The 23,009-nt window shown below is 42.1% G+C and overlaps 1 protein-coding gene across 2 annotated transcripts in view; it reads left to right on the top strand.

Moving 5' to 3' along the window:
- The window catches only part of grid2 (glutamate receptor, ionotropic, delta 2), a gene marked incomplete at its 3' end in the record, with an annotated part of 744,548 nt that overhangs the window by 106,367 nt on the left and 615,172 nt on the right, over positions 1-23,009 (top strand). For both annotated transcript variants that reach the window (XM_079516745.1, XM_079516744.1), the window contains exon 2: positions 17,461-17,616. In XM_079516745.1, the coding sequence (XP_079372871.1) occupies positions 17,461-17,616 (156 nt within the window). The remainder of the gene's footprint in view (positions 1-17,460; positions 17,617-23,009) is intronic.

The following is a 23,009-nucleotide window of genomic DNA, read 5'->3' as shown; positions in this document are numbered from 1 at the left end:
CTAACGACTGTGCCACCGTGCCCCCTTTAATACTCTCCTTTGTCATAAGACTGTTGGGGTGATTTCTGTTTGATCCTCCCAAAGGAGAGTGTGATTTATACTTTGTTGCGTACTTTATTGTGTGCCAAACATAGCAGCTTTACGAGCTCAATATGATGCGCTGTGAGCTTGTAGGTCTGCTGTTTGTATGCTAATTTATAGTATAAATTATTTAATAATAAGCTGCTTCTAATAATTACAAATAATGAAATAGTTATATGAATTATTTTTCCCTCGTTCCCTCAAGATGTGTTGCTCTAGAACATGCTGCATGCATTAGGACTATTACAAATTACATTTACAGCCATTTAGGTAATTACCTGATGTCCTGATATGCAGATGTGTGCATAAGCATGTGCTTTCAGTTTGCGTATGGTAATGCTTTGTGGCATATAATATGCCATGCAGCATAATGTGACATTTATGATCATGAGCAGTAATATGGTATGGAAGTCTGATTTTAATAATCAAATATCAAAAACAAACTCTATAGCCTAAAGGTGAGACCTTGACAAGCACATAATGCACACACTACTAACAATCACTGCACCCTCACACACGTGTGCACACATGCATACGTAACTGCAACTTAACCTCTTCTCTGACACTCAACGTATGTTCCTGTTTATTGCGCTAGACGTAAATGCATATTGTAGCGTTTTAAATGCACATTATAATTCCAGTAGAATGCTAGAAAATGCAACCATGAATGCTGCAGTAGTCCCATTTGACCTGATTTCCATTGGGAACAGCATGTCTCCTCTCTGCACTGAATCCCAGTCCACCGGATGATGGGAAGATGACAGAAAATGTCCCCAACGTTGTCCCCAGTGAGAGCCTAATGCATTTCATATGGTATACTGGCATCAAATAACACCTTTTACTTTGTAGCTGAAAATATTGTGTGAGATACATTTGTAAGTGCACGCACGCACGCACACATGCACGCACAGTACACGCACAGTGCATGCACCCAAGCACAGTGCACGCACGCACGCACGCACGCACGCACGCACGCGCACGCACGCACGCACGCACGCACACACACACACACACACACACACACACACACACACACACACACAGTCTCCACCTTCCATGTGCTTATTGGAATTGATGTGTGGTGTTTCTGAATATATCATGATGAAGCAGCACTGTACAATTCATTATAGTAGACCATTACAACTGCATGACCCACATGCATACACACTCTGTGTGTGTGTGTGTGTGTGTGTGTGTGTGTGTGTGTGTGTGTGTGTGTGTGTGTGTGTGTGTGTGTGTGTGTGTGTGTGTGTGTGTGTGTGTGTGTGTGTGTGTGTGTGTGTGTGGGGGGGGGGTGCACGTGTGCATGACAGAGAGGAGAGGAGGAGAGAGCCCTATAGAGTTGTCCATTGCTAATGGCTATGCAGATGGCGGATGCTTTTATTACACTGGTATATGGCTTTATAGCCTGACTCACTGCAAACTACCAGAAATGAGGTGTGTGTATTCTTAGAACAGACATGGATCTGGGCAGAGTGACAGTCAGAATGAATGATAGTGAAAATTAGGACAACAGGGAAATTAGAATGGGTTCTAACTTTGCTTTATTTACTGGGTTCTAACTTTGTTACTGTGTGTGTGTGTGTGTGTGTGTGTGTGTGTGTGTGTGTGTGTGTGTGTGTGTGTGTGTGTGTGTGTGTGTGTGTGTGTGTGTGTGTGTGTGTGTGTGCGCGTGCGTGTGCGCGTGTGTGCGTGTGCGCGCGCGTGCACTGAACGATGACATATACCGATGACAGAACAGGATGAGGTAAATTGTAGATACACAACTAATGAAAAAGGAACAAATGAAATGGCAAATAAAGCAGACAGGAAATTGTGTGTGTACGTGTGTTTGTATTGCACACAGCAGCCGCACACACACAAATGTACACATAGTGTTGCTTTTCAGCAGATGCATTAGTGTGGCTATATTGATCTGAGTTAATCTGTTTGGCTGTTGTTTAGAGTCATCATATCTCTGCCTAGCAGCATTTCAATGTTACGCACGGCCCGTTTATTGGAAGAAATATACCATTGTGTCTGTGTCTGCATGTTGGAGTGTGGTTCTATGGCTGGGCATTTGGATAGATGTGTTCATGCGCATTGCATATGCAATACAGTAAGTGTGTGGGTGTGTGGATGCTGTTATTATCTCTCCTCCATCGGAGGATCTCTGCTGCACCAGCAGCGAGGAAGGCCGTATTACGACTACACTGTCAAATCCTCGATTTCAATCTAAGCCCGAGAGCGTACAAATGTAACCAAATGGACGCCGCAAGGGTTTTATATACAGTGCAGTCAGAAGCAGCTTGTTAATAATAAAACCGGAAAAGGACGGACGCGATCTTTGATAGCAGGGGGTTAGATGAGGAGCAGATGGACAGCAAGAGGAGCAGTAGGAGGTAAGGAAGAAAGAGAACACATGGGGAGCCATTTTAGTTGTGTGGAAGGGGAGGTGGAAGGTGAAGAAGAGAGCAGGTGAGGGATCAGATTTCCTGAGAACACACCAGAGAAGGGAGAAGGTGGGAGGGCAGATGGTGCACGACGTCTAACACAAGGAGGTGAGAGGAGAAGAGGAGGAAGGAAGAGATGGATGCGGAGCGGAGGAGGAGACAATTCTACACGTAAAATCCATCCAGTTTCTCCCTGAAACGTACCCTTACGCGAGTCCATTTAGTTACGTGCGTACGCTTCTCGGAGTTACAAATGGATAAATGAACACTGACTATTTTACTGTGTAATACGACATTTATGAGGCATATCAAAGCTGTAGCCTCGTACCAGCGTTCCGGGCAAAAAAAGCTCCCCTAACATTCTGCATTAATCAGGAGAGTAAGCTTATAGAGTAGATGCATAATGCTTGGTGCTTATAGAGTAGATGCATAATACTTGGTGCTTATAGAGTAGATGCATAATGCTTGGTGCTTACTTCAACTGAGCTGGCCGGGTACCTTATAGAGTAGATGCATAATGCTTGGTGCTTATAGAGTAGATGCATAATGCTTGGTGCTTACTTCAACTGAGCTGGCCGGGTACCTTATAGAGTAGATGCATAATGCTTGGTGCTTATAGAGTAGATGCATAATGCTTGGTGCTTACTTCAACTGAGCTGGCCGGGTACCTTATAGAGTAGATGCATAATGCTTGGTGCTTACTTCAACTGAGCTGGCCGGGTACCTTATAGAGTAGATGCATAATGCTTGGTGCTGACTTCAACTGAGCTGGCCGGGTACCTTATAGAGTAGATGCATAATGCTTGGTGCTGACTTCAACTGAGCTGGCCGGGTACCTTATAGAGTAGATGCATAATGCTTGGTGCTTACTGTACTTCAACTGAGCTGGCCGGGTACCTTATAGAGTAGATGCATAATGCTTGGTGCTGACTTCAACTGAGCTGGCCGGGTACCTTATAGAGTAGATGCATAATGCTTGGTGCTTACTGTACTTCAACTGAGCTGGCCGGGTACCTTATAGAGTAGATGCATCATGCTTGGTGCTTACTGTACTTCAACTGAGCTGGCCGGGTACCCGACAACACAAGGAGGTGAGAGGAGAAGAGGAGGAAGGAAGAGATGGATGCGGAGCGGAGGAGGAGACAATTCTACACGTAAAATCCATCCAGTTTCTCCCTGAAACGTACCCTTACGCGAGTCCATTTAGTTACGTGCGTACGCTTCTCGGAGTTACAAATGGATAAATGAACACTGACTATTTTACTGTGTAATACGACATTTATGAGGCATATCAAAGCTGTAGCCTCGTACCAGCGTTCCGGGCAAAAAAAGCTCCCCTAACATTCTGCATTAATCAGGAGAGTAAGCTTATAGAGTAGATGCATAATGCTTGGTGCTTATAGAGTAGATGCATAATACTTGGTGCTTATAGAGTAGATGCATAATGCTTGGTGCTTACTTCAACTGAGCTGGCCGGGTACCTTATAGAGTAGATGCATAATGCTTGGTGCTTATAGAGTAGATGCATAATGCTTGGTGCTTACTTCAACTGAGCTGGCCGGGTACCTTATAGAGTAGATGCATAATGCTTGGTGCTTATAGAGTAGATGCATAATGCTTGGTGCTTACTTCAACTGAGCTGGCCGGGTACCTTATAGAGTAGATGCATAATGCTTGGTGCTTACTTCAACTGAGCTGGCCGGGTACCTTATAGAGTAGATGCATAATGCTTGGTGCTGACTTCAACTGAGCTGGCCGGGTACCTTATAGAGTAGATGCATAATGCTTGGTGCTGACTTCAACTGAGCTGGCCGGGTACCTTATAGAGTAGATGCATAATGCTTGGTGCTTACTGTACTTCAACTGAGCTGGCCGGGTACCTTATAGAGTAGATGCATAATGCTTGGTGCTGACTTCAACTGAGCTGGCCGGGTACCTTATAGAGTAGATGCATAATGCTTGGTGCTTACTGTACTTCAACTGAGCTGGCCGGGTACCTTATAGAGTAGATGCATCATGCTTGGTGCTTACTGTACTTCAACTGAGCTGGCCGGGTACCCGACAAAACTGATTTGGGTTTTATGTTTTCAGCCGTAAGGTTTTTAAAGAACCTCTATCTCTAACATTTAATTAATAGAAATTCTTATTTTCTTTCTTTTTAACTGTCTCTTTTTGTGAAGCAGCAATTCCGAACTTACTTTAAAATAAAATATTATTTTAACCGTTCTGTATGGCAGAGTACAATATCACTATAGGCAGCACATCTGCTTGGAGGTGGTCTCCTTAGTCTTCCATTGAGAAATGTTGACCCTGGTGTCGGAGAGCACATCGCATGAGGCTCAAAATTGCAATATCTACCTGACAAGTGTTCCTTGAGGAGGTTCCAAATGGTCTATATCTCCACGAGTGTACAGATGGACCCTTGCAGGTCCATTTCATTCCATTTCTACTCTATCAGAGTGGTCCTTGCAATTAAACTGCAATTAAATGTCTTGTCTGCAATCCAGTTCACGATTCCCTCTTGATTGATTTTAAGTACTTAATCTACTGCATGAATGTACTGTAACTCTGTAACAAGTCTATACACAACAGCTCACTGCAAGTAAGACTTATAGGACTACAAGAGAGCTTAATAATTGACACATTCAATGCATTATCTTTGTGGCTATGTACAGTAGGTGTGGTTACAGTGGTTGTGCAGGGCCGGGGGTGGCTTGGGGCACAATGTGATATCCTTTCACAGGGTCCAAAATCCCTGACGGTGCCTCTGGGTGGGAGAGATAGAGGTGCATAAAGAGAGAATAATGAATAAATTAGGGAGAAAGAGAGACGTGAAGGACGGGAAGTAAGTAAAGTGAAGGAGGAATAGAGGGCGGCTGTAATAATTAGTGTAGAAATCGGAACAAAGCGCCTGAGATGAAGTGTAGAAATTAGAGGTAAGTGGAATAAAAATAGAAGGGCGCGCCTCCCCCCCAAAAAGCTATGAAAAGAGAAACAGAAGGGGGGGGGGGGTTGGGGGGTTGGGACAGGTTGTATTGGTTCTGTATTCTGGCTCAGTCTGAAGTTGAACTCTTCATCAAAAGTAAAATGTTGATATGCCCCTAAACCTGGCCGTAGGCCTAAGTTTAAGCACAGCATTAAACTCGTTGTCTAATCCCTGCTGGAAGGTGCGGACGGAAGGTCAAGGAAGAGGCGGAATAAGGTGCCATGTCTCAGTGCTGCAAGAGACAGGTTTTTATTGACTGTTTAAATTATAAATATTAGGGCATGACACGGCAAAATACAGCAAGCACTGAGGCAGTTGCATTGTATAAACAAGAAGCACACTGGCCATACTCTCCTTGGCATTTATAGAGAGCGCTTTCCTGTCAGGCTATTAGTATTTCCTTATACATCACCTGCTTTGGCCAGAGTTAGCCATGCTGTAAGCTATCCTGTCTGGGTTAATGCCAGAAATTCCGCTGTCAGAAGCTGGATAAACCTGGCTCGATCACAGCTGAATCAGCTCTGTTCCACAAAGTGGCCACACCAGACCACAGGCATAAGATTTTGTGCAGAATTCTACTTGGACAATTCACAGGAATGCATTATGTAATTAAAAAAAGAAAAGGGCTGGGGAAAAAATATAACCAAACATCAGTGTCAGTACACCTAGGTGCTGAATTAAAATCTTGTCTTTTGACATGTGAAAGGTACTAATTATTTTCCTGACTGATTAGCTACACAAACATTTGGCTATTTGCCTATTGTGAAAAAACAACAAAGTCCCTGCTTTATTGCAACTGTGTTGGTCGCGGAGTGGATGATAGATAGAGGATCTACTGGACACACAACACAACTCTCTGTATCAAATATAAATGTATTCCAAGCCAGCAACACGTCACTCTTCCTTGGCCCATAGTGTAAGGCAAGATATCACTGGGTATAATGGATAATGTATTGTGTAGTCTTCTGGCATGTGGCACGGTGATTGGTTTCATTATTGTAACGCCCAAACCACACCTATGCATAATGTAACGAGTAGCGGAGGTGTTTTAGGGATTTAGGCTGGGGTACAAGATACCAATTGGCCGACAAATGGTGTAATTTCCCTTAGCGACTCAGTCAGTCACTCAGCTGGCTCAGCGAAATTACCTTTTATATGGCTGGCCCCGATGCTGCGTTCCAGCCAACTATACAGTAGGTGAGAGAGTACAATGAGATAGAAAAGAATGAAGAGAAAGGTGCAAGTCGATCCATATGGCAGAGGGGGGAGAGAGTAGGCAAAGAGATGGATGAAAAAATAGAATAGGTGAGATAAGGGGAGGTTGGAGGAGGAATAGGCTGCCGCTATAGCCTTGAACGTGGCTGTATTTTGTACAGTGTCTGACATGGCAAAGGGAGAGCGAGTTGGTGAAGAGATGGATGAAAGGAGAGAAAAGGCACGGTAAGGGGAAGGTTAGAGGAGGGATATACTCTAGCCTTGGACTTGGCTGGACTTTGTGTCTGACAGTGACAAAAGGACCAGAGCACTGAGGGAACTGTAACTACACCTTCTATTGGCTCGATCCTCACCTCTTTAAATGTGGAGCAAATCAATTTACATGCTTATAATGGGTAAAAAGAGCTTACACCTCCTGCTTTCTACATCACTAAATAGCAGAGCGAGCACTGAAAACTGTCCAGTTAGTGTCTATCTATATGACAATTACTGTAATAATTAGTGATAATTAGGCTATATTCAATAGTTCAATTCCATGTACTGTAGTTGGAAAAGGTTAGCTTCAGCCTAAACTAGTTTCTTTCTCTCTTTTTTCATGGACATGATTTTTTTTTGATGATATGTTTCAAGATTCATGACTTTTTTTGTTATTATGTAAAAATAATTAAAATTCACTCTTGGGTCTTGCCACTGTGTGTACAACCCAGTACCTTTCGTGATGGTTCAAGATTCAACTATCAAGGTGGGATTATTTGACAATCACTCATACAGGCACATTAAGCAGTGAAATGCTGGTGTGTTCACATGATAAAACATGTAGCTTCGTTTCAGTTGCTGTGCTGTGCATTCCTCCATTAACTCTATCTCTACCGCTAGCGGTTAGCATAAACCCCAGTTCCCAGTGCCAGCATACGCGTTCACATTAAAAAGTCGGAGTTTGCCCCCACCCCCCACACACTCTCGCTACACACACTCTAGTGTCATTGGAACACGCACACACTTTTTACCTTTCGTCAGAAGCTTTTACATGGCGGCAGCGTCGCGGTACAAAGGCACAAATTAAATCCGAAATGTGGATGGCAGAAAATCCATCAAGGACAGCGATCCTAGAATCAGATTTAGGGAGGCTTGAAGATCCCCCTTTCAACTGCTTTGCACTGTGAATATATTTTCAATCCCATAGTTGGAACGGTGGGGCGTTGCTATAGGAACCGGACCAATGTTAAAAGCTTCCGTAGGACTAAACCATTATGTTGACGGAGTATACGTTGGGGTACGTATATATACAGACCTGGGATATGACGCCACCTAGCGTGGACGTACGTATAAATACGGAAATAGTTAAGAATGGTTCATGGTCCAAGTGTGCTGCCTCAGACGCGAAGGCCTGTCACAATTATAAAATGATCACCCAATCCCAATAGCAATACCATTTGAGCTAATTGCAGTTATTTTGCATAATCATTATAATCGTTTTACCATTTATCTGTATACAAACAGCTGGATAAAATTAACATTCACGTCATATTCCCATCATTACTTACGTACATGTCGTTGTCCACACTCTTAATTGAAACACTTTTTGAAACACCATTTTGGGCATATAGGCAAAACATTTATTTGCTGAAAATGGATTTACCGTTGCATACCTACAAACGCAGAAGCAGCCATTCACACCTAGTCTACAAACAAGGCATCTCTTATTTATACAGTATGAACCTACTGAATACATCCACAACGTTTAAATCTTTTCTTTCAGTCAATCGTTTCCAAGCCTGGCCTCTTAATGAGCCAGTCAATGATAGAAGCACTTCAACGTGGGTGCAGTCATTTTGTCTAGTTATGCAGGCTCGTATACTCTCCCTCAACAGGTCAAGGAGTGCATGGATGACGTCATGCACTCACACAAAAGCTCCGTCTCAGGAGGGTATGAACCAAACGTCTGTCTGTCTGTCTGTCTGTCTGTCTGTCTGTCTGTCTGTCTGTCTGTCTGTCTGTCTGTCTGTCTGTCTGTCTGTCTGTCTGTCTGTCTGTCTCATACTCACCCTATCTGTCCATCTGTTGCCTTCTCCCATACACAGTGTAGTGACGGATGCAAAAATACACACACATTAATTCTAAAGCGTTGACACCTACTTGTCAAAAAAGCCTATGCTTCAAACTCACACTCTAACTAGTTTAAATCATAGCTGTGTGTGCATGCGTGCTTGTGTGCGCGAGCACACGCATGTGTTTGTGGACTTTTGACACTCCGGGGTGATAGCCTCCGCCATTCATCATCATCATCACTCAACACCACCGCCACCTTGCTTCCATCATCACACCCAGACAGCAACACTTATGCCGGCCTTGTCTCCCGTCTCCTATACATCACTCACGTACGAGTGTGTGTGAGTGTGTGTGTGTGTGTGTGTGAGTGTGTGTGTGTGTGTGTGTGTGTGTGTGTGTGTGTGTGTGTGTGTGTGTGTGTGTGTGTGTGTGTGTGTGTGTGTGTGTGTGTGTGTGTGTGTGTGTGTGTGTGTGTGTGTGTGTGTGTGTGTGTGTGTGTGTTATACTGCAAGAAATTGTGTATTTTTGAGCAAAGTTGTATTAATTTGTGCCCACATTTGAGTGTGATTGTTTATGTCAATGGGTGACTGGTGTATTCATCATCATTGTGTGTGTGTGTGTGTGTGTGTGTTCGACCATGGTCGTTATCCTTGTCAGCCTGTCAATGTTACGATGGCGGCCTCCTCCTTTCCCATCGCTGTCGCTGTCACATCGCCGCCATCAGCCACACCCTCACAACAGGTGTGGGAATGTGTGCGAGTGAGTGCAGGCGCGCACACATACATCAATATGAGTTAACGAGAGAGAGAGAGAGAGAGAGAGAGAGAGAGAGAGAATCATTATAATGGTGGTGCGTTGGCAGTCTCTACTAGCATCATGGGACCATGACGTCTGAGGGACTGTATCGTATTAGATTTATTCTGTTTCTGTTTCTTTCTGTCCTCTTCTGACATGAAACCATTCCTTCCTAATAATCAGCCTCTCACTCATCCCAAATGGTGTTACCCTGAGAAGACATTGGCTTAATTACACGCCCTTGATACAGTGTGAGAACATAATGGCTCTGCTCCGGGTGTTGCTCCTTCCAATAATGAAATTGAGTTATGTTTTGTGTACAACATTGTCCCTTTTGTCTGCCTGAATGGCACTGTTGGATCCTGTACACATTCTAAGATAACTGAGCTGTTTCAGCATGTGTGGCAGTTCGGGAGAAAGGGTGGACAATGAAGTTTAATTCCAGTTTTGTGACTTTTACACATGGATTACAGTAGGTATTACCTTCCCGATCTATAATGTTCACTATTTTATATATATATATATATATATATATATATATATATATATATATATATATATATATATATATAATTTATTTATTTTATTTATTTTATTTGTTCTGCCTTTATTGATAGCAAGTCGACAGGATACGGGGAGAGAGATTCAGCAAAGTTCGTCAGGATCGGGACTCGAACCCAACACATGCTTGTCAGGCTGGATTACCAGCCTAGATGCCTGGACTGTTAGGCCGGCCCAGGCCGGGAATTAATGTTTTATCATGCAGTAGAAATAAATAAAAGGACTAAGCCCCTTTTATCCCTGTACTCAACCTTGGCCGGGATAGCAGTGTTTAAAGTAGATTTTGATTGTGAAGTATCAACAAGGGATTGAACTGAGAGATAGTGAGGAAGGACTGGGAGGCCAGTGAGTAACTGGCCTTGCAAATGTAACAGAATATGGAGCATCCTGATTTACAAATCATGGATTGCATGTGTTCCTGGTTTACACAAATCAGCGATACTGTGCTGATTTACACAAATTATCGATTGTGTTCCCACAAATCTTACTCAAATTGGTGATAGTATCCTGATATATAAATCATGGATAGCAATAATGACCTGATTCAATCAGTCTAATCTTCACAAAATGTTCATGGTGATGGTGTCGAGAACCTCCATCAAGATAAGGTATTCAGACCTAAGTGGACAAATGAGTTATTTATCACCTCTTTATCAGCATAAGCAAACTAGGAAATTAATACTGAACACTTGTTCAGTGGCGACGTTTTAATCGATAGCACTTGGCCAATCGATTTGGTCCTGTTACTTTTAGCAGTCTGAATCTGTTCAAAATTACCTCTGTTGTTGATGTTTTGGAAATGAGGTGGTGATTAGGTATTTCACATTTAAGAGTCTGTGTGTGTGTGTGTGTGTGTGTGAGTGTGCGTGTGTGTGTGTGTGTGTGTGAGTGTGCGTGAGTGCTTGCCTGCCCTTGGGGTATCTGTGTGGAGCTTGATTCTTAGCCTTTATTTCCTTGGCTGATTTATGTTATGACGTTTGCCTTTGCTTTCACGATCACAGAAGAGAGAGAGAGAGAGGGTATCAGTATGCAGTGATACTCTGCTACTCTAATAGGAATAGAAGGGCAGACATTAAGTCATCCTCCACCCTGCACTCTTTTCCACCCCTTTACACGCACACACAAGCAAACATTCCTCATGAGCATCTACACAGTAAAATGTGTGCGTGTGAGAATGCGACTCTCGCATTCTCACACTTCACGTGATACCTGCGCGCGCGCGCGCACACACACACACACACATAGCACACGCGTGTGGTCTATTTCCACTTGCATCACAATAGCTGATTTAATCACAGCTTGACCCTGCGGAGGTGGAACAGCCATGAAACCCAGGGAGAACGAGTGAGCAATTAAAAGAGCAATTTGGAGGGAGGGGTGGAGAACATGGTAGAGTACATCATTAATTGATCACATATTTTAAGAACATAATTAACATTTCAGTATACTGCTGCTGTTGCATGGCGAATCATTGGTGTGGAATGGGCTCTTAGGGAGGGGTGGTCGGCGACGTGGCTATTTTAGGTCACAGAGCATTCATTTAGGGTTGGGGTTCTATGGTAATCTGGACTCGAGTCTGAGAGTCCAGATTAAATGTGACTTTTTTGATCAATTGTTCAGATCTTGTTGGGGCTCATTATACATAGACCTGTAACATCCTGGCATGTTTTTATTATGTGCAGGGCAGAGCACATTGATCTTATTACATGTTCTGGCACACAAATTTAGATAACTGAAAGGGCAAGTTTGACCATATTGAAATTTATATGATGAGTCATTCTATTGATTCTAGGATGTGGAAAATCAGACACAAATGTGTTGTGTGTTGCTCACTCTCTAGGAACTGGAACATCTCTGTCAGCCTACAGTATGTAAAACACTCTCTAGGAACTGGAACATCTCTGTCAGCCTACAGTATGTAAAACACTCTCTAGGAACTGGAACATCTCTGTCAGCCTACAGTATGTAAAACAAGAAGAGATTTTAAAGTGGTTTGGAGAGTAATCTCTCAACACACAGAAGGATTTGTGAAGTGTTATCCCAGGATATTATGTCTTATTTTCAAATGTCGTCCTCACAATAGAACCGTAGGATTCACTTTAACACTTTCAATCTTCAGTCCCTATTTTGGGAATGTCATTCATTATAAATAATCCTATATTAAAATTGGCTTAAGGGCGCACCGGCTGGCCGGTGGACCACAGCCATATGCATACTATATGGGCTATAGGCAGGACCACAGCCACGTCACTCTTACTCAGACATAACCATAAACAAACCTATATATGATCATTTGCATACTGTATATTGGACCGACTGGCTTAAAACTCACGTCACGCATCGGCAAGGAGGAGAATTGCAGATCAAACCAATATACCCATTTATGGGCATGCCAATATATTGGGTATAGGCACTAATGGTGTCAGGGGTGGGCATAAAAGGGACAGGTATAGACAGACAGATACAGAGAGCTCCGTATTGGTATACAAAAGTGACACAGACAGACGTGTACAACGGGTACAATGAAAAAGCTACCGACACTATGACTCTGACATATCGGTCCGATAGGCGGTGCAACATAGGTGTGAGGTACACGGCCCGAACCATAATGTCCTAAATTCTCAAAAGATTTTTGGAGAAATGGCAGGGTTAAGTGGTCACAACAAAATGTGTTGTTGTGAGCTACAGTATTTCCACTATACCGTAAGCCTACATAGCTAGGGCTTTAACGTGGTTGAAAATTGGTAAAGTTGCCCTTTGATTATGTTCTCCATCTTTGTCCCTCACACCTTCCTTCTATCCTCCATCCTTTTCCCTCACATTTATTAGGTTAGTCACTCAAGCAACATGGGATCAAATGTATAGTCACCAATGCAATAAATAACTTGAGATCTAAAAGGTTGCAATTGTGAATTCTCACAATTCATGCCTTTTTATTTGCATTCAGTGGTGGAAATATACTGATTAAAGCAGTCTTCAGCAACTCTCCTCGTCCTCCTGATTAAAGCAGTCTTCAGCAACTCTCCTCGTCCTCCTGATTAAAGCAGTCTTCAGCAACTCTTCTCGTCCTCCTGATTAAAGCAGTCTTCAGCAACTCTCCTCGTCCTCCGATGTCCTTTTATAGCTAAACTCCCCCCGTGTCGTGGATTTGTTTGCGTTTGCTAAAATAATTCACAGCGGTCTCATTTTCAACCCAATTGAAACTGCATTCATTATTCAGAGGTAATGGAATAGTTAAGGAGTCTGTACTGTGTAGTCCTCCACTATTTATCTGCTTGGCCTGTTTGTCTCACCTCATCTAAACTGCATGGAGATTGAAATAGCCAAGACTCAATCAGCAGACGGGTATTTACAGTAGCCAGTATGTTGATGATTGGAGGATGTTTATTTTAGAAGGCTTTTTGATTAGCAGGCCTCTTGCGGTGCCTAACTGTTAACTGAAGTCAAATGGGATCTTACTGCGAGATTGGGGATTTGAACCTTGACCGTGGTAAAATTTTGATCAGGCAGATAGATTGGAAATGTAATGTTTGGAAAATTTACGTCATATGTAGACAAGCAAATCGGCTATTTTGGCCAGAATGAGATGATGTATGATGATAAGAGCGCCCCTCACTTCACACAGGTGTGATTTCTTTTACTCGTACTGCTTTGAGGATTTTTTCTTACATTACACTAGAGGTTCGGCACATCTAGAGTTCTACGTCGGACCACCGATCCGGCCGTTATGCCCATATATGGAAATATCTGTCACTGGCCAGGTTTACATGAGGACTTTTAACCCCTTTTAATTCAGAATAAAAGTTAAATCCTATTAAAAGTTGTCATGTAAACACCTATAAAAACTTAAATCCGAATGAAAATGCTCAATGCGATTTAAAAACCATTCCGATGTAACTGACCGGATTATTCCCTACTGGTCAAAGCTGAAACTGCAGGATGTTCATGGAGGTGGATGGACGTTCAGTGACGTCAGGATACAAAAGTGCATCAAAAGTGACGTCAAAGTTGAGCTCGTGCTCGAACCAAATTAAGAAAATGTGCTGTACCAGACAAGGTTTCTACATTGGGCTGCTTGGAACAAACCTTTCTCCTAAATTCTGCTGAAAACAGCCCCTTCCTCAAAATATAGCCAGTTAGGAACAATTGATAGTGATTCCTCACCAGTGTATGTTATGCATATATATGCATGTATGTAGCCTACTGTTCATTTCCAAAACATCAACAACATCAACACTTTCAATCTTCAGTCCCTATTTTGGGAATGTCATTCATTATAAATAATCCTATATTAAAATTGGCTTAAGGGCGCACCGGCTGGCCGGTGGACCACAGCCATATGCATACTATATGGGCTATAGGCAGGACCACAGCCACGTCACTCTTACTCAGACATAACCATAAACAAAGCTATATATGATCATTTGCATACTGTATATTGGACCGACTGGCTTAAAACTCACGTCACGCATCGGCAAGGAGGAGAATTGCAGATCAAACCAATATACCCATTTATGGGCATGCCAATATATTGGGTATAGGCACTAATGGTGTCAGGGGTGGGCATAAAAGGGACAGGTATAGACAGACAGATCAGAGAGCTCCGTATTGGTATACAAAAGTGACACAGACAGACGTGTACAACGGGTACAATGAAAAAGCTACCGACACTATGACTCTGACATATCGGTCCGATAGGCGGTGCAACATAGGTGTGAGGTACACGGCCCGAACCATAATGTCCTAAATTCTCAAAAGATTTTTGGAGAAATGGCAGGGTTAAGTGGTCACAACAAAATGTGTTGTTGTGAGCTACAGTATTTCCACTATACCGTAAGCCTACATAGCTAGGGCTTTAACGTGGTTGAAAATTGGTAAAGTTGCCCTTTGATTATGTTCTCCATCTTTGTCCCTCACACCTTCCTTCTATCCTCCATCCTTTTCCCTCACATTTATTAGGTTAGTCACTCAAGCAACATGGGATCAAATGTATAGTCACCAATGCAATAAATAACTTGAGATCTAAAAGGTTGCAATTGTGAATTCTCACAACTCACAATTCATGCCTTTTTGAGTGGTGTAAACCACTCCTACGACTGGTTTTGTTAGTTTACGTGTCTGTCTGTCTGTCTGTCTGTTCGTACCAAAAAATGAGCATGGTTGCTACTGTCACCCAGTTCACCCGGGTGTGATTTCATTACGTCAGACATTACGTCAGATCAGAGCTGATCAGGCTATATAAGACCTTACACCACTCAGTTCACACGGGTGTGATTTTTATTTGCATTCAGTGGTGGAAATATAGTGATTAAAGCAGTCTTCAGCAACTCTCCTCGTCCTCCTAACTGATTAAAGCAGTCTTCAGCAACTCTTCTCGTCCTCCTATGTCCTTTTATAGCTAAACTCCCCCCGTGTCGTGGATTTGTTTGCGTTTGCTAAAATAATTCACAGCGGTCTCATTTTCAACCCAATTGAAACTGCATTCATTATTCAGAGGTAATGGAATAGTTAAGGAGTCTGTACTGTGTAGTCCTCCACTATTTATCTGCTTGGCCTGTTTGTCTCACCTCATCTAAACTGCATGGAGATTGAAATAGCCAAGACTCAATCAGCAGACGGGTATTTACAGTAGCCAGTATGTTGATGATTGGAGGATGTTTATTTTAGAAGGCTTTTTGATTAGCAGGCCTCTTGCGGTGCCTAACTGTTAACTGAAGTCAAATGGGATCTTACTGCGAGATTGGGGATTTGAACCTTGACCGTGGTAAAATTTTGATCAGGCAGATAGATTGGAAATGTAATGTTTGGAAAATTTACGTCATATGTAGACGAGCAAATCGGCTATTTTGGCCAGAATGAGATGATGTATGATGATAAGAGCGCCCCTCACTTCACACAGGTGTGATTTCTTTTACTCGTACTGCTTTGAGGATTTTTTCTTACATTACACTAGAGGTTCGGCACATCTAGAGTTCTACGTCGGACCACCGATCCGGCCGTTATGCCCATATATGGAAATATCTGTCACTGGCCAGGTTTACATGAGGACTTTTAACCCCTTTTAATTCAGAATAAAAGTTAAATCCTATTAAAAGTTGTCCTATAAATCCTATAAAAACTTAAATCCGAATGAAAATGCTCAATGCGATTTAAAAACCATTCCGATGTAACTGACCGGATTATTCCCTACTGGTCAAAGCTGAAACTGCAGGATGTTCATGGAGGTGGATGGACGTTCAGTGACGTCAGGATACAAAAGTGCATCAAAAGTGACGTCAAAGTTGAGCTCGTGCTCGAACCAAATTAAGAAAATGTGCTACGTACCAGACAAGGTTTCTACATTGGGCTGCTTGGAACAAACCTTTCTCCTAAATTCTGCTGAAAACAGCCCCTTCCTCAAAATATAGCCAGTTTGGAACAATTGATAGTGATTCCTCACCAGTGTATGTTATGCATATATATGCATGTATGTAGCCTACTTACACATAGACAGTAGACACACATACATACTTTAAACAAGGCTTATTTTCTGGTCAGTAAAGTACAGTTAGAAGTGCTTCACTACCCTGGCATAGTCAATTTCTTGCTCATTGGCTTTACAGCGGAAAAAAAGAGGAAATTAGGGACTAAAAGGGGAGAAAGGAAGACAGAGGAAGAAAGAGAGAGATAAAGGGAGGGGGCACATTAGGTTAATTGCATGCGTAACAGACCAAAGCAAATAGACCAAATTGTACCAACTAAAGGCCTGTCCTCCCTTTGGTTTGTGACTTTCTTTGTAGGCTTGTTTTAAGTCGCTTGTAAATATTGGTAGTTGCGCGTTGCATTATTATTTTTTGCTTGTTTCTAAAGGGTATTTACTTATTTGGGTTTTATTCCTAATGTTGTTTAAAACAGTGGTTCTCATGTCAAGGTTCTCATGTTAATTAATATGTAATCGTCTGCGTATCCGCATCTGAAAACATTTTGCCAGGAGCCTCAGAACCAGATTTGTGTTGTTAAAATGTTTTGTAAACATTTTGCACTTTTGTACCAACTCTGCTATTTTGAAAATAGCAGATTTACAGGCTTGTAGATACATTTCTTTAGGGCTTGTTTTCATAGACCTGGTCGCTTATTTCTCTCGTAAAACCTGGCAACACTGGTCCCATGCTGACCGTACCTCTCCTTTCCATGGTGCAAGCCACCATCTTTGAGTCGCTGCACTGTAAAATGTAACAATTTCTCTGCCCTATAAACCCATGATTATATTTGTTTTGAAACCAAGTTCTCACTCGCTCTCTCTCTTCCAAAGCTCTGCTCACATTCACAATCTCTTCCTCTCTTTCTCTTTTGTCATGGCAGGCGCCATCTTTGATGAGTCTGCGCGGAAGGACGACGAGGTGTTCCGCTTGGCGGTGGCAGACCTCAACCTCAACAACGAGATCCTGGAGACGGAGAAGATCACCATCTCTGTGGAGTTTGTTGATGGGAACAACCCCTTCCAGGCTGTACAGGAAGGTAGGAGGACCGTTTCAACACAACTTCTAACATGTAATGAAGAGGTCTCATCGAGATAGGCTTCCAGCACACACTGAGCAAGGATACATTTAAAAATCCTTTAATATGTTGGCAGGGCTATTGCATATTAAAATTATAAAATGCCACTCAATACCGACCGGTTTCGATACCATCGTGTCTTCTTCAAGGCGTGGCTATATAATAGACTCTATTAAATAGAGCAAGAACTTAACATGCATAAGCCCAAATCTGACAGGAGCCACTGGTCCACTCCAGCACCACACCATTTCTTCCCTTCATTTTATCAGGTTTGGCAGGACCTGAGGTCAACGTTTTCCGCTGTGTGGGATAATTAGTGTTTGAGTCAAGACAGGGCCATAATATGACTTTCTCGCAACTATATTATAGCTGAGGCCTGAGAGAAAGCCATTACTCCCAGGGGCCCAGGTCACATTTGGCCACAAATCAGGTTTTGGATCTCGTTCAGTTTTTACGCGACCAAGTCAAGCTACAGTATGGATAGTACTTTTGCTTTCTTGTTGGAATATGAGACTGGCTTGTGAAACACTTTAGTATAGCCTAACATTATACCGTTCAATGACAGTTACACCGCACAAAGGTATAAATTAAACATGAAATAATATGTGGGACAATTCCCTGTATGGTATATACATCACTGTACTGTATATAGTCTACATTTATTTTGGTTTATTGAAAGACATGCAGTAGATTACATGCATCAGAAACACATGTAGATAAACATCATTCAGTTGTTTGTATTAAAGACTATCAAGAATTAAGTACTTATATTGAAGTGTAGTGTATAGTATATACTTTTCACTTTTCACTATCCATACCTCTTGGTCATACGTAAAACTCAAAAGTAATGACATATGGTGTCAATTTCCAGGAATAAAAATGTTTACTGCAGAGTGGGAGGAGGGCAGAGTATAAACAAGAACAAGGTCCACAAGACTGAATGTTTATATTTTCCATTGCTGCTGTAGAATACATCTGTTTTCAAGGTCACCGGGTTCCTATCGCAACACGCTCAAAAGAAAGCTCCTCGATTGTGTCTATTTTTTTCTATTTTGTCAACTGAAATGTTTTTCTGCCAACCTAAAGCCGGCTCAAGGTTGGGTCAGGCAGATGAGGATAAGATGAGATGAAAACACTCTTGAAAAGAGACAACATTAAGCCTCTGAGGCATTCAAAGTAATGATCATTTCCCCCTGCATGGTACCGGCTCGGCTCAACTCCAAATAATGTAACATTTTTGACAATTTCAGACACGAGGGTTAGTGTCTGTGTTATTATTATCTCACATAAATATCAAACATGTCGGTCTAACTATAGGGCATTCACTATTCACTATTCTATATTCTGATGATGTGCCAAACTGCTGATGGCTGCTGTGATGATAATATATCATCACTAGTGTTAATGTTATATTTTGTATTGTGTTCTCGGGCCGCTGTGCTGCGCTGTGCTGCGCGCTGCTGCTGGCGCTGTGTGCCAATGATGGCCCCTCTCCTGTTGTGTTCTCTTTTCTGGTCTGTGTACCAGTGTGCAACGATTTTGATAATCAGCGCTTTGCCATATAGATGATCATACACTGTGCCATATTGGAGAGGCCACTGTGTGCGCAGTGCTTTGTTTGACAGGCTCCGTAAAGTCAACTTCGACTTTACTGTCTGACAAGTCGACTTGGAAAAATCTCAAGTCGTTAATGCCCTACGGTCTACATTTCTCAAAAGAAAGCGTATGTAGGCCTATATGTATTCAGTCTGACCAGAAGCAGGGATAAAACTTATCCCACTGGCGATAGAAATGAATGACCAGAGGTGGGGTATCAAAAGCAGGCAATTAACCCACCCCTTTTGGTGTTTTAAGCATTGTTATACTTTAGCTGTTGAAAAATAGCAGATCTACAAGCTCATAGCACGGCACGAGTCGTGAAAATCGTGAAAATGTGGTGCAAATCCTTGAATATACTGTATATATTCTTTCAGAGCGAACGTTTTTAACTCAAATCTTTGCTTCTGGGTGGGTCCCTGGAACATATTTTCAGATGGGGGGTCAGCGGCCAATTACATATATTTTTGGGTGTCCTTGACATGAAAATGTTTGAGGGCGTCCGGGTTTTCAGAAAACTGTCATGATTTAGAAGACATTTGTAGAATCGTCCTTGGGTCTAAATGGGTTAGGACTCCTCCCTCACCCACAAGCAAATCCAACCCACCATGATACTGTACTTTCCACTGCATAGTAGCTCAATGTAGCTGTTCCAATAAAAACAACAGCGACTGAAACTATCTCTATTTCACCTACAGTATACAGTCCTCCAACAAAAAACAGTTAGATAACATTTTAGAAGAGAAAGGGCCAAGCAGTTGCTCAGTATTGATTCATTTCACATTTACAATGGCCATTTAAAAGTTTAACGATTTCAGTCAGTCTCTCCCACAAAATTTGGAAGGGTGACATCAGGTCAGCCCATAGCCAGTCCAAATGAGTCGATACAATTTTTAAAAAATTAAATAAGTAAAAAGAAACCCCCTCCTCAAAACACACACACACACACACACACACACACACACACACACACACACACACACACACACTGCTAACACACTCTGTGTGTGTGTGTGTAATGCTGCTGCTTTGATTAAACAGCTCTGTAACATTGTGCAGTATAGTCAGGCTGAGTTCCTTTGAAGTCTCTAGTGATTTCCTGAAGTCTGTGTGTGGGCACGCATGTACGCGTGTGTGTGCATGTGTTTGTGTTTACCATGTGTTTTGTTACCTTACCAGACTCCTCAAAGTAAAAAGATAATAGCATAGGATTTTGTATTTTATTTATTGTTTTCATTCTTGGTTAGCTGTTGTTTTGCTGGATTATTGCACAGCAAAATCCCCAGTGGTAAATTTACACTCTGAAGAGAGGTTGGTCTATGGCAGGGGTAATGTAACCAGATCCTTAGCCAAAGTGTAACCACACAATATCCATGCCTAAACCTAACAACTCCTAACATGAACATGCCTAAACCTAAAAAAATTATGCATTTGTTAAATCACACCAAACATCACACCAACGTTTGATTGGTTGGGGACATATCATTGTTCTGTTCCGTACACTTCTTTTGATCTAGCTCTAACCATGTGACTACATAGCAGGCAGAGGAATTGAGACATGTCTGCTATAACTCGGCAGATACACCAACACTATGCTCCTGTTATGACCCCAGGCATACAGTTGCATGCATTGATTTGTCTCTTTCCATACATTCAGTCCATACACCTTTCCACAGTTATGATTCCCATATTTCATATTGGTGCCTGTCCTGCACATCTGTCTTCTCAAACTCCGTCTATCCATTCCCAAACTGTTTTGTACACATGAGGGAATGCTTTTTGCTGAGCATGCTTGGTGATTTTCAGCAGCACACTGCTTCATATTCATACTGTTACTGAAAATTGATTTGCATTTCATATTGTAAGCATTTAGCATACCACCTTGGAGCCTCCCAGTACAACCTAGGGATGCAAATGTCAAGTCAAGTCCACTTTATTATATATAGCTAGAAAAACCACAACCAAAGTTATCTCATGACATTTTCCATATAGAGCAGGTCAAGACAGTACTCTTAATTATAGAGACCCTATTCGCCCATGAGCAACTGTGGCTCAGGAGGTAGAGCAGGTCTTGACGACGGAGGCAAAACTCCCCTTTAATGGCAAGAAACAACAAACATAACCTGGCTCTATGTGGGTCACCTCTATCTACAGCCGGACGATTCACGAACCATGGATGCCTATGAGGTGAAATAACACAAAAAATAAGTCAAATTAGTATCATACAAATGTAAACGGGTAGCCTATGCGTTTAACAGACCATACATTTTTGCGAAAACATTGCATCTTGCTCTTATACGTGTTCTGTATATTGTTCTAAGTTTTGCAGCAGAAAATATCAAATGAATATAAGCCATTGTTCCCATTGCCCTGTTCAGTATGTATCCACCTCACTGCTCTCTGACAGTCTAAAGTCTAAACTAGAAATACCACATTGTGGACATACAGTAGGCCTCTGCCAACCATTTACAGTTTACATCCTTGTCTGTCCAGATTTATGCTGTAAATGTAGTGAGGACTTTGAAGGAATTTAATAAATGTGTTTTGTGAGGTCACAATGACCTTGCCCATAGACCACCTAATCTAATGTAATCAGTTCATGGACTGTAGCTCTGTAGTGTTGGCGAGTTATCGCTAACACTCTGCCAGGGTTTTTGGTGTCTACTAGTCTGGCGAACCTATTTTCTTTTCTTTATATTATTTACACAAATGATGGGGTTATGACTATGAGAGGCTTCATCTGCAGAGAAAAGGCTTTGAACACCACTAAACTGCCTTTGCTTTGGTGAGTAACACATTTCTTGGGCTGCATTTTCTGAGCTGTTTTTATTGTTTGTTAAGTACAGTTGGAGGCCATCGATATTGTCCTTTTCTTTTTGCTGAGGTTTGCGTGATCTGCGCAAAAGGACAGTTAACCCATTTTGGGCGGGAATCCCTTTTGGTGTTTTAAACATTATGTTATAATTTAGCTATTGAAAAATAGCAGATCTACAAGCTCATAGCGCGCCACCGAGTGGCGCGCTACGAGCTTGTAGGTCTGCTATTTTTGAAAAATCGTGAAAATATTTATTTCAGAAAACTGGAGGATTTAGAAGGATTTTTTTTAAATTTTGAGGTCAGGCCTAAATGGGTCAAATGATAAGGGACAATATCGGTGGCACCCAACTGTATATCATAAGCCAGCAGCATTGGTAGTGAAAGAGAGCAAGCAATGTTCTGAAGTGAACCTGACAAATCCATTCGAAGATGTGGAAGTCATTAATGGGAAGACTGTTGCTGCAGTCTTAAGGAGAAGACTGCACACATGCAGAGGACTGCCACATGCAGCTCTAGAGCAGCAGGCTGCCTACCCCTCACTTAGATGGACGAGATACCAAGCAAGTAAATTGTGCAGTAAGAAAAAATCACACCCGTGTGAAGTGAGGGTCACTCTTATCATCGTAAATCATCATGACGTAACATGTTGATTTGCTCAGACACATAATATGACGTAAATTCTCCATTCATTGTCAATGGCATTTAATGGATTTAATCTAAACTATAAGTTAGTTACACTATAACTGAATATAGCGAGCAGAGAGGTTGAAAACGCTATATGTACTGTGTGTGTGTGTGTGTGTGTGTGTGTGTGTGTGTGTGTGTGTGTATATATATATATATATATATATATATATATATGAGACGAAAAAGGACTCCTGCACATCCAACAAGACCTGTGGGAGGTGCAAGTCTAGTTAGCAGGCATAGACATCAAAAAG

This window comes from Electrona antarctica (assembly GCF_951216825.1).
Source record: "Electrona antarctica genome assembly, chromosome: 12".
NCBI lineage: Eukaryota > Metazoa > Chordata > Actinopteri > Myctophiformes > Myctophidae > Electrona > Electrona antarctica.
This window is presented reverse-complemented; position numbering and strand designations above follow the sequence as displayed.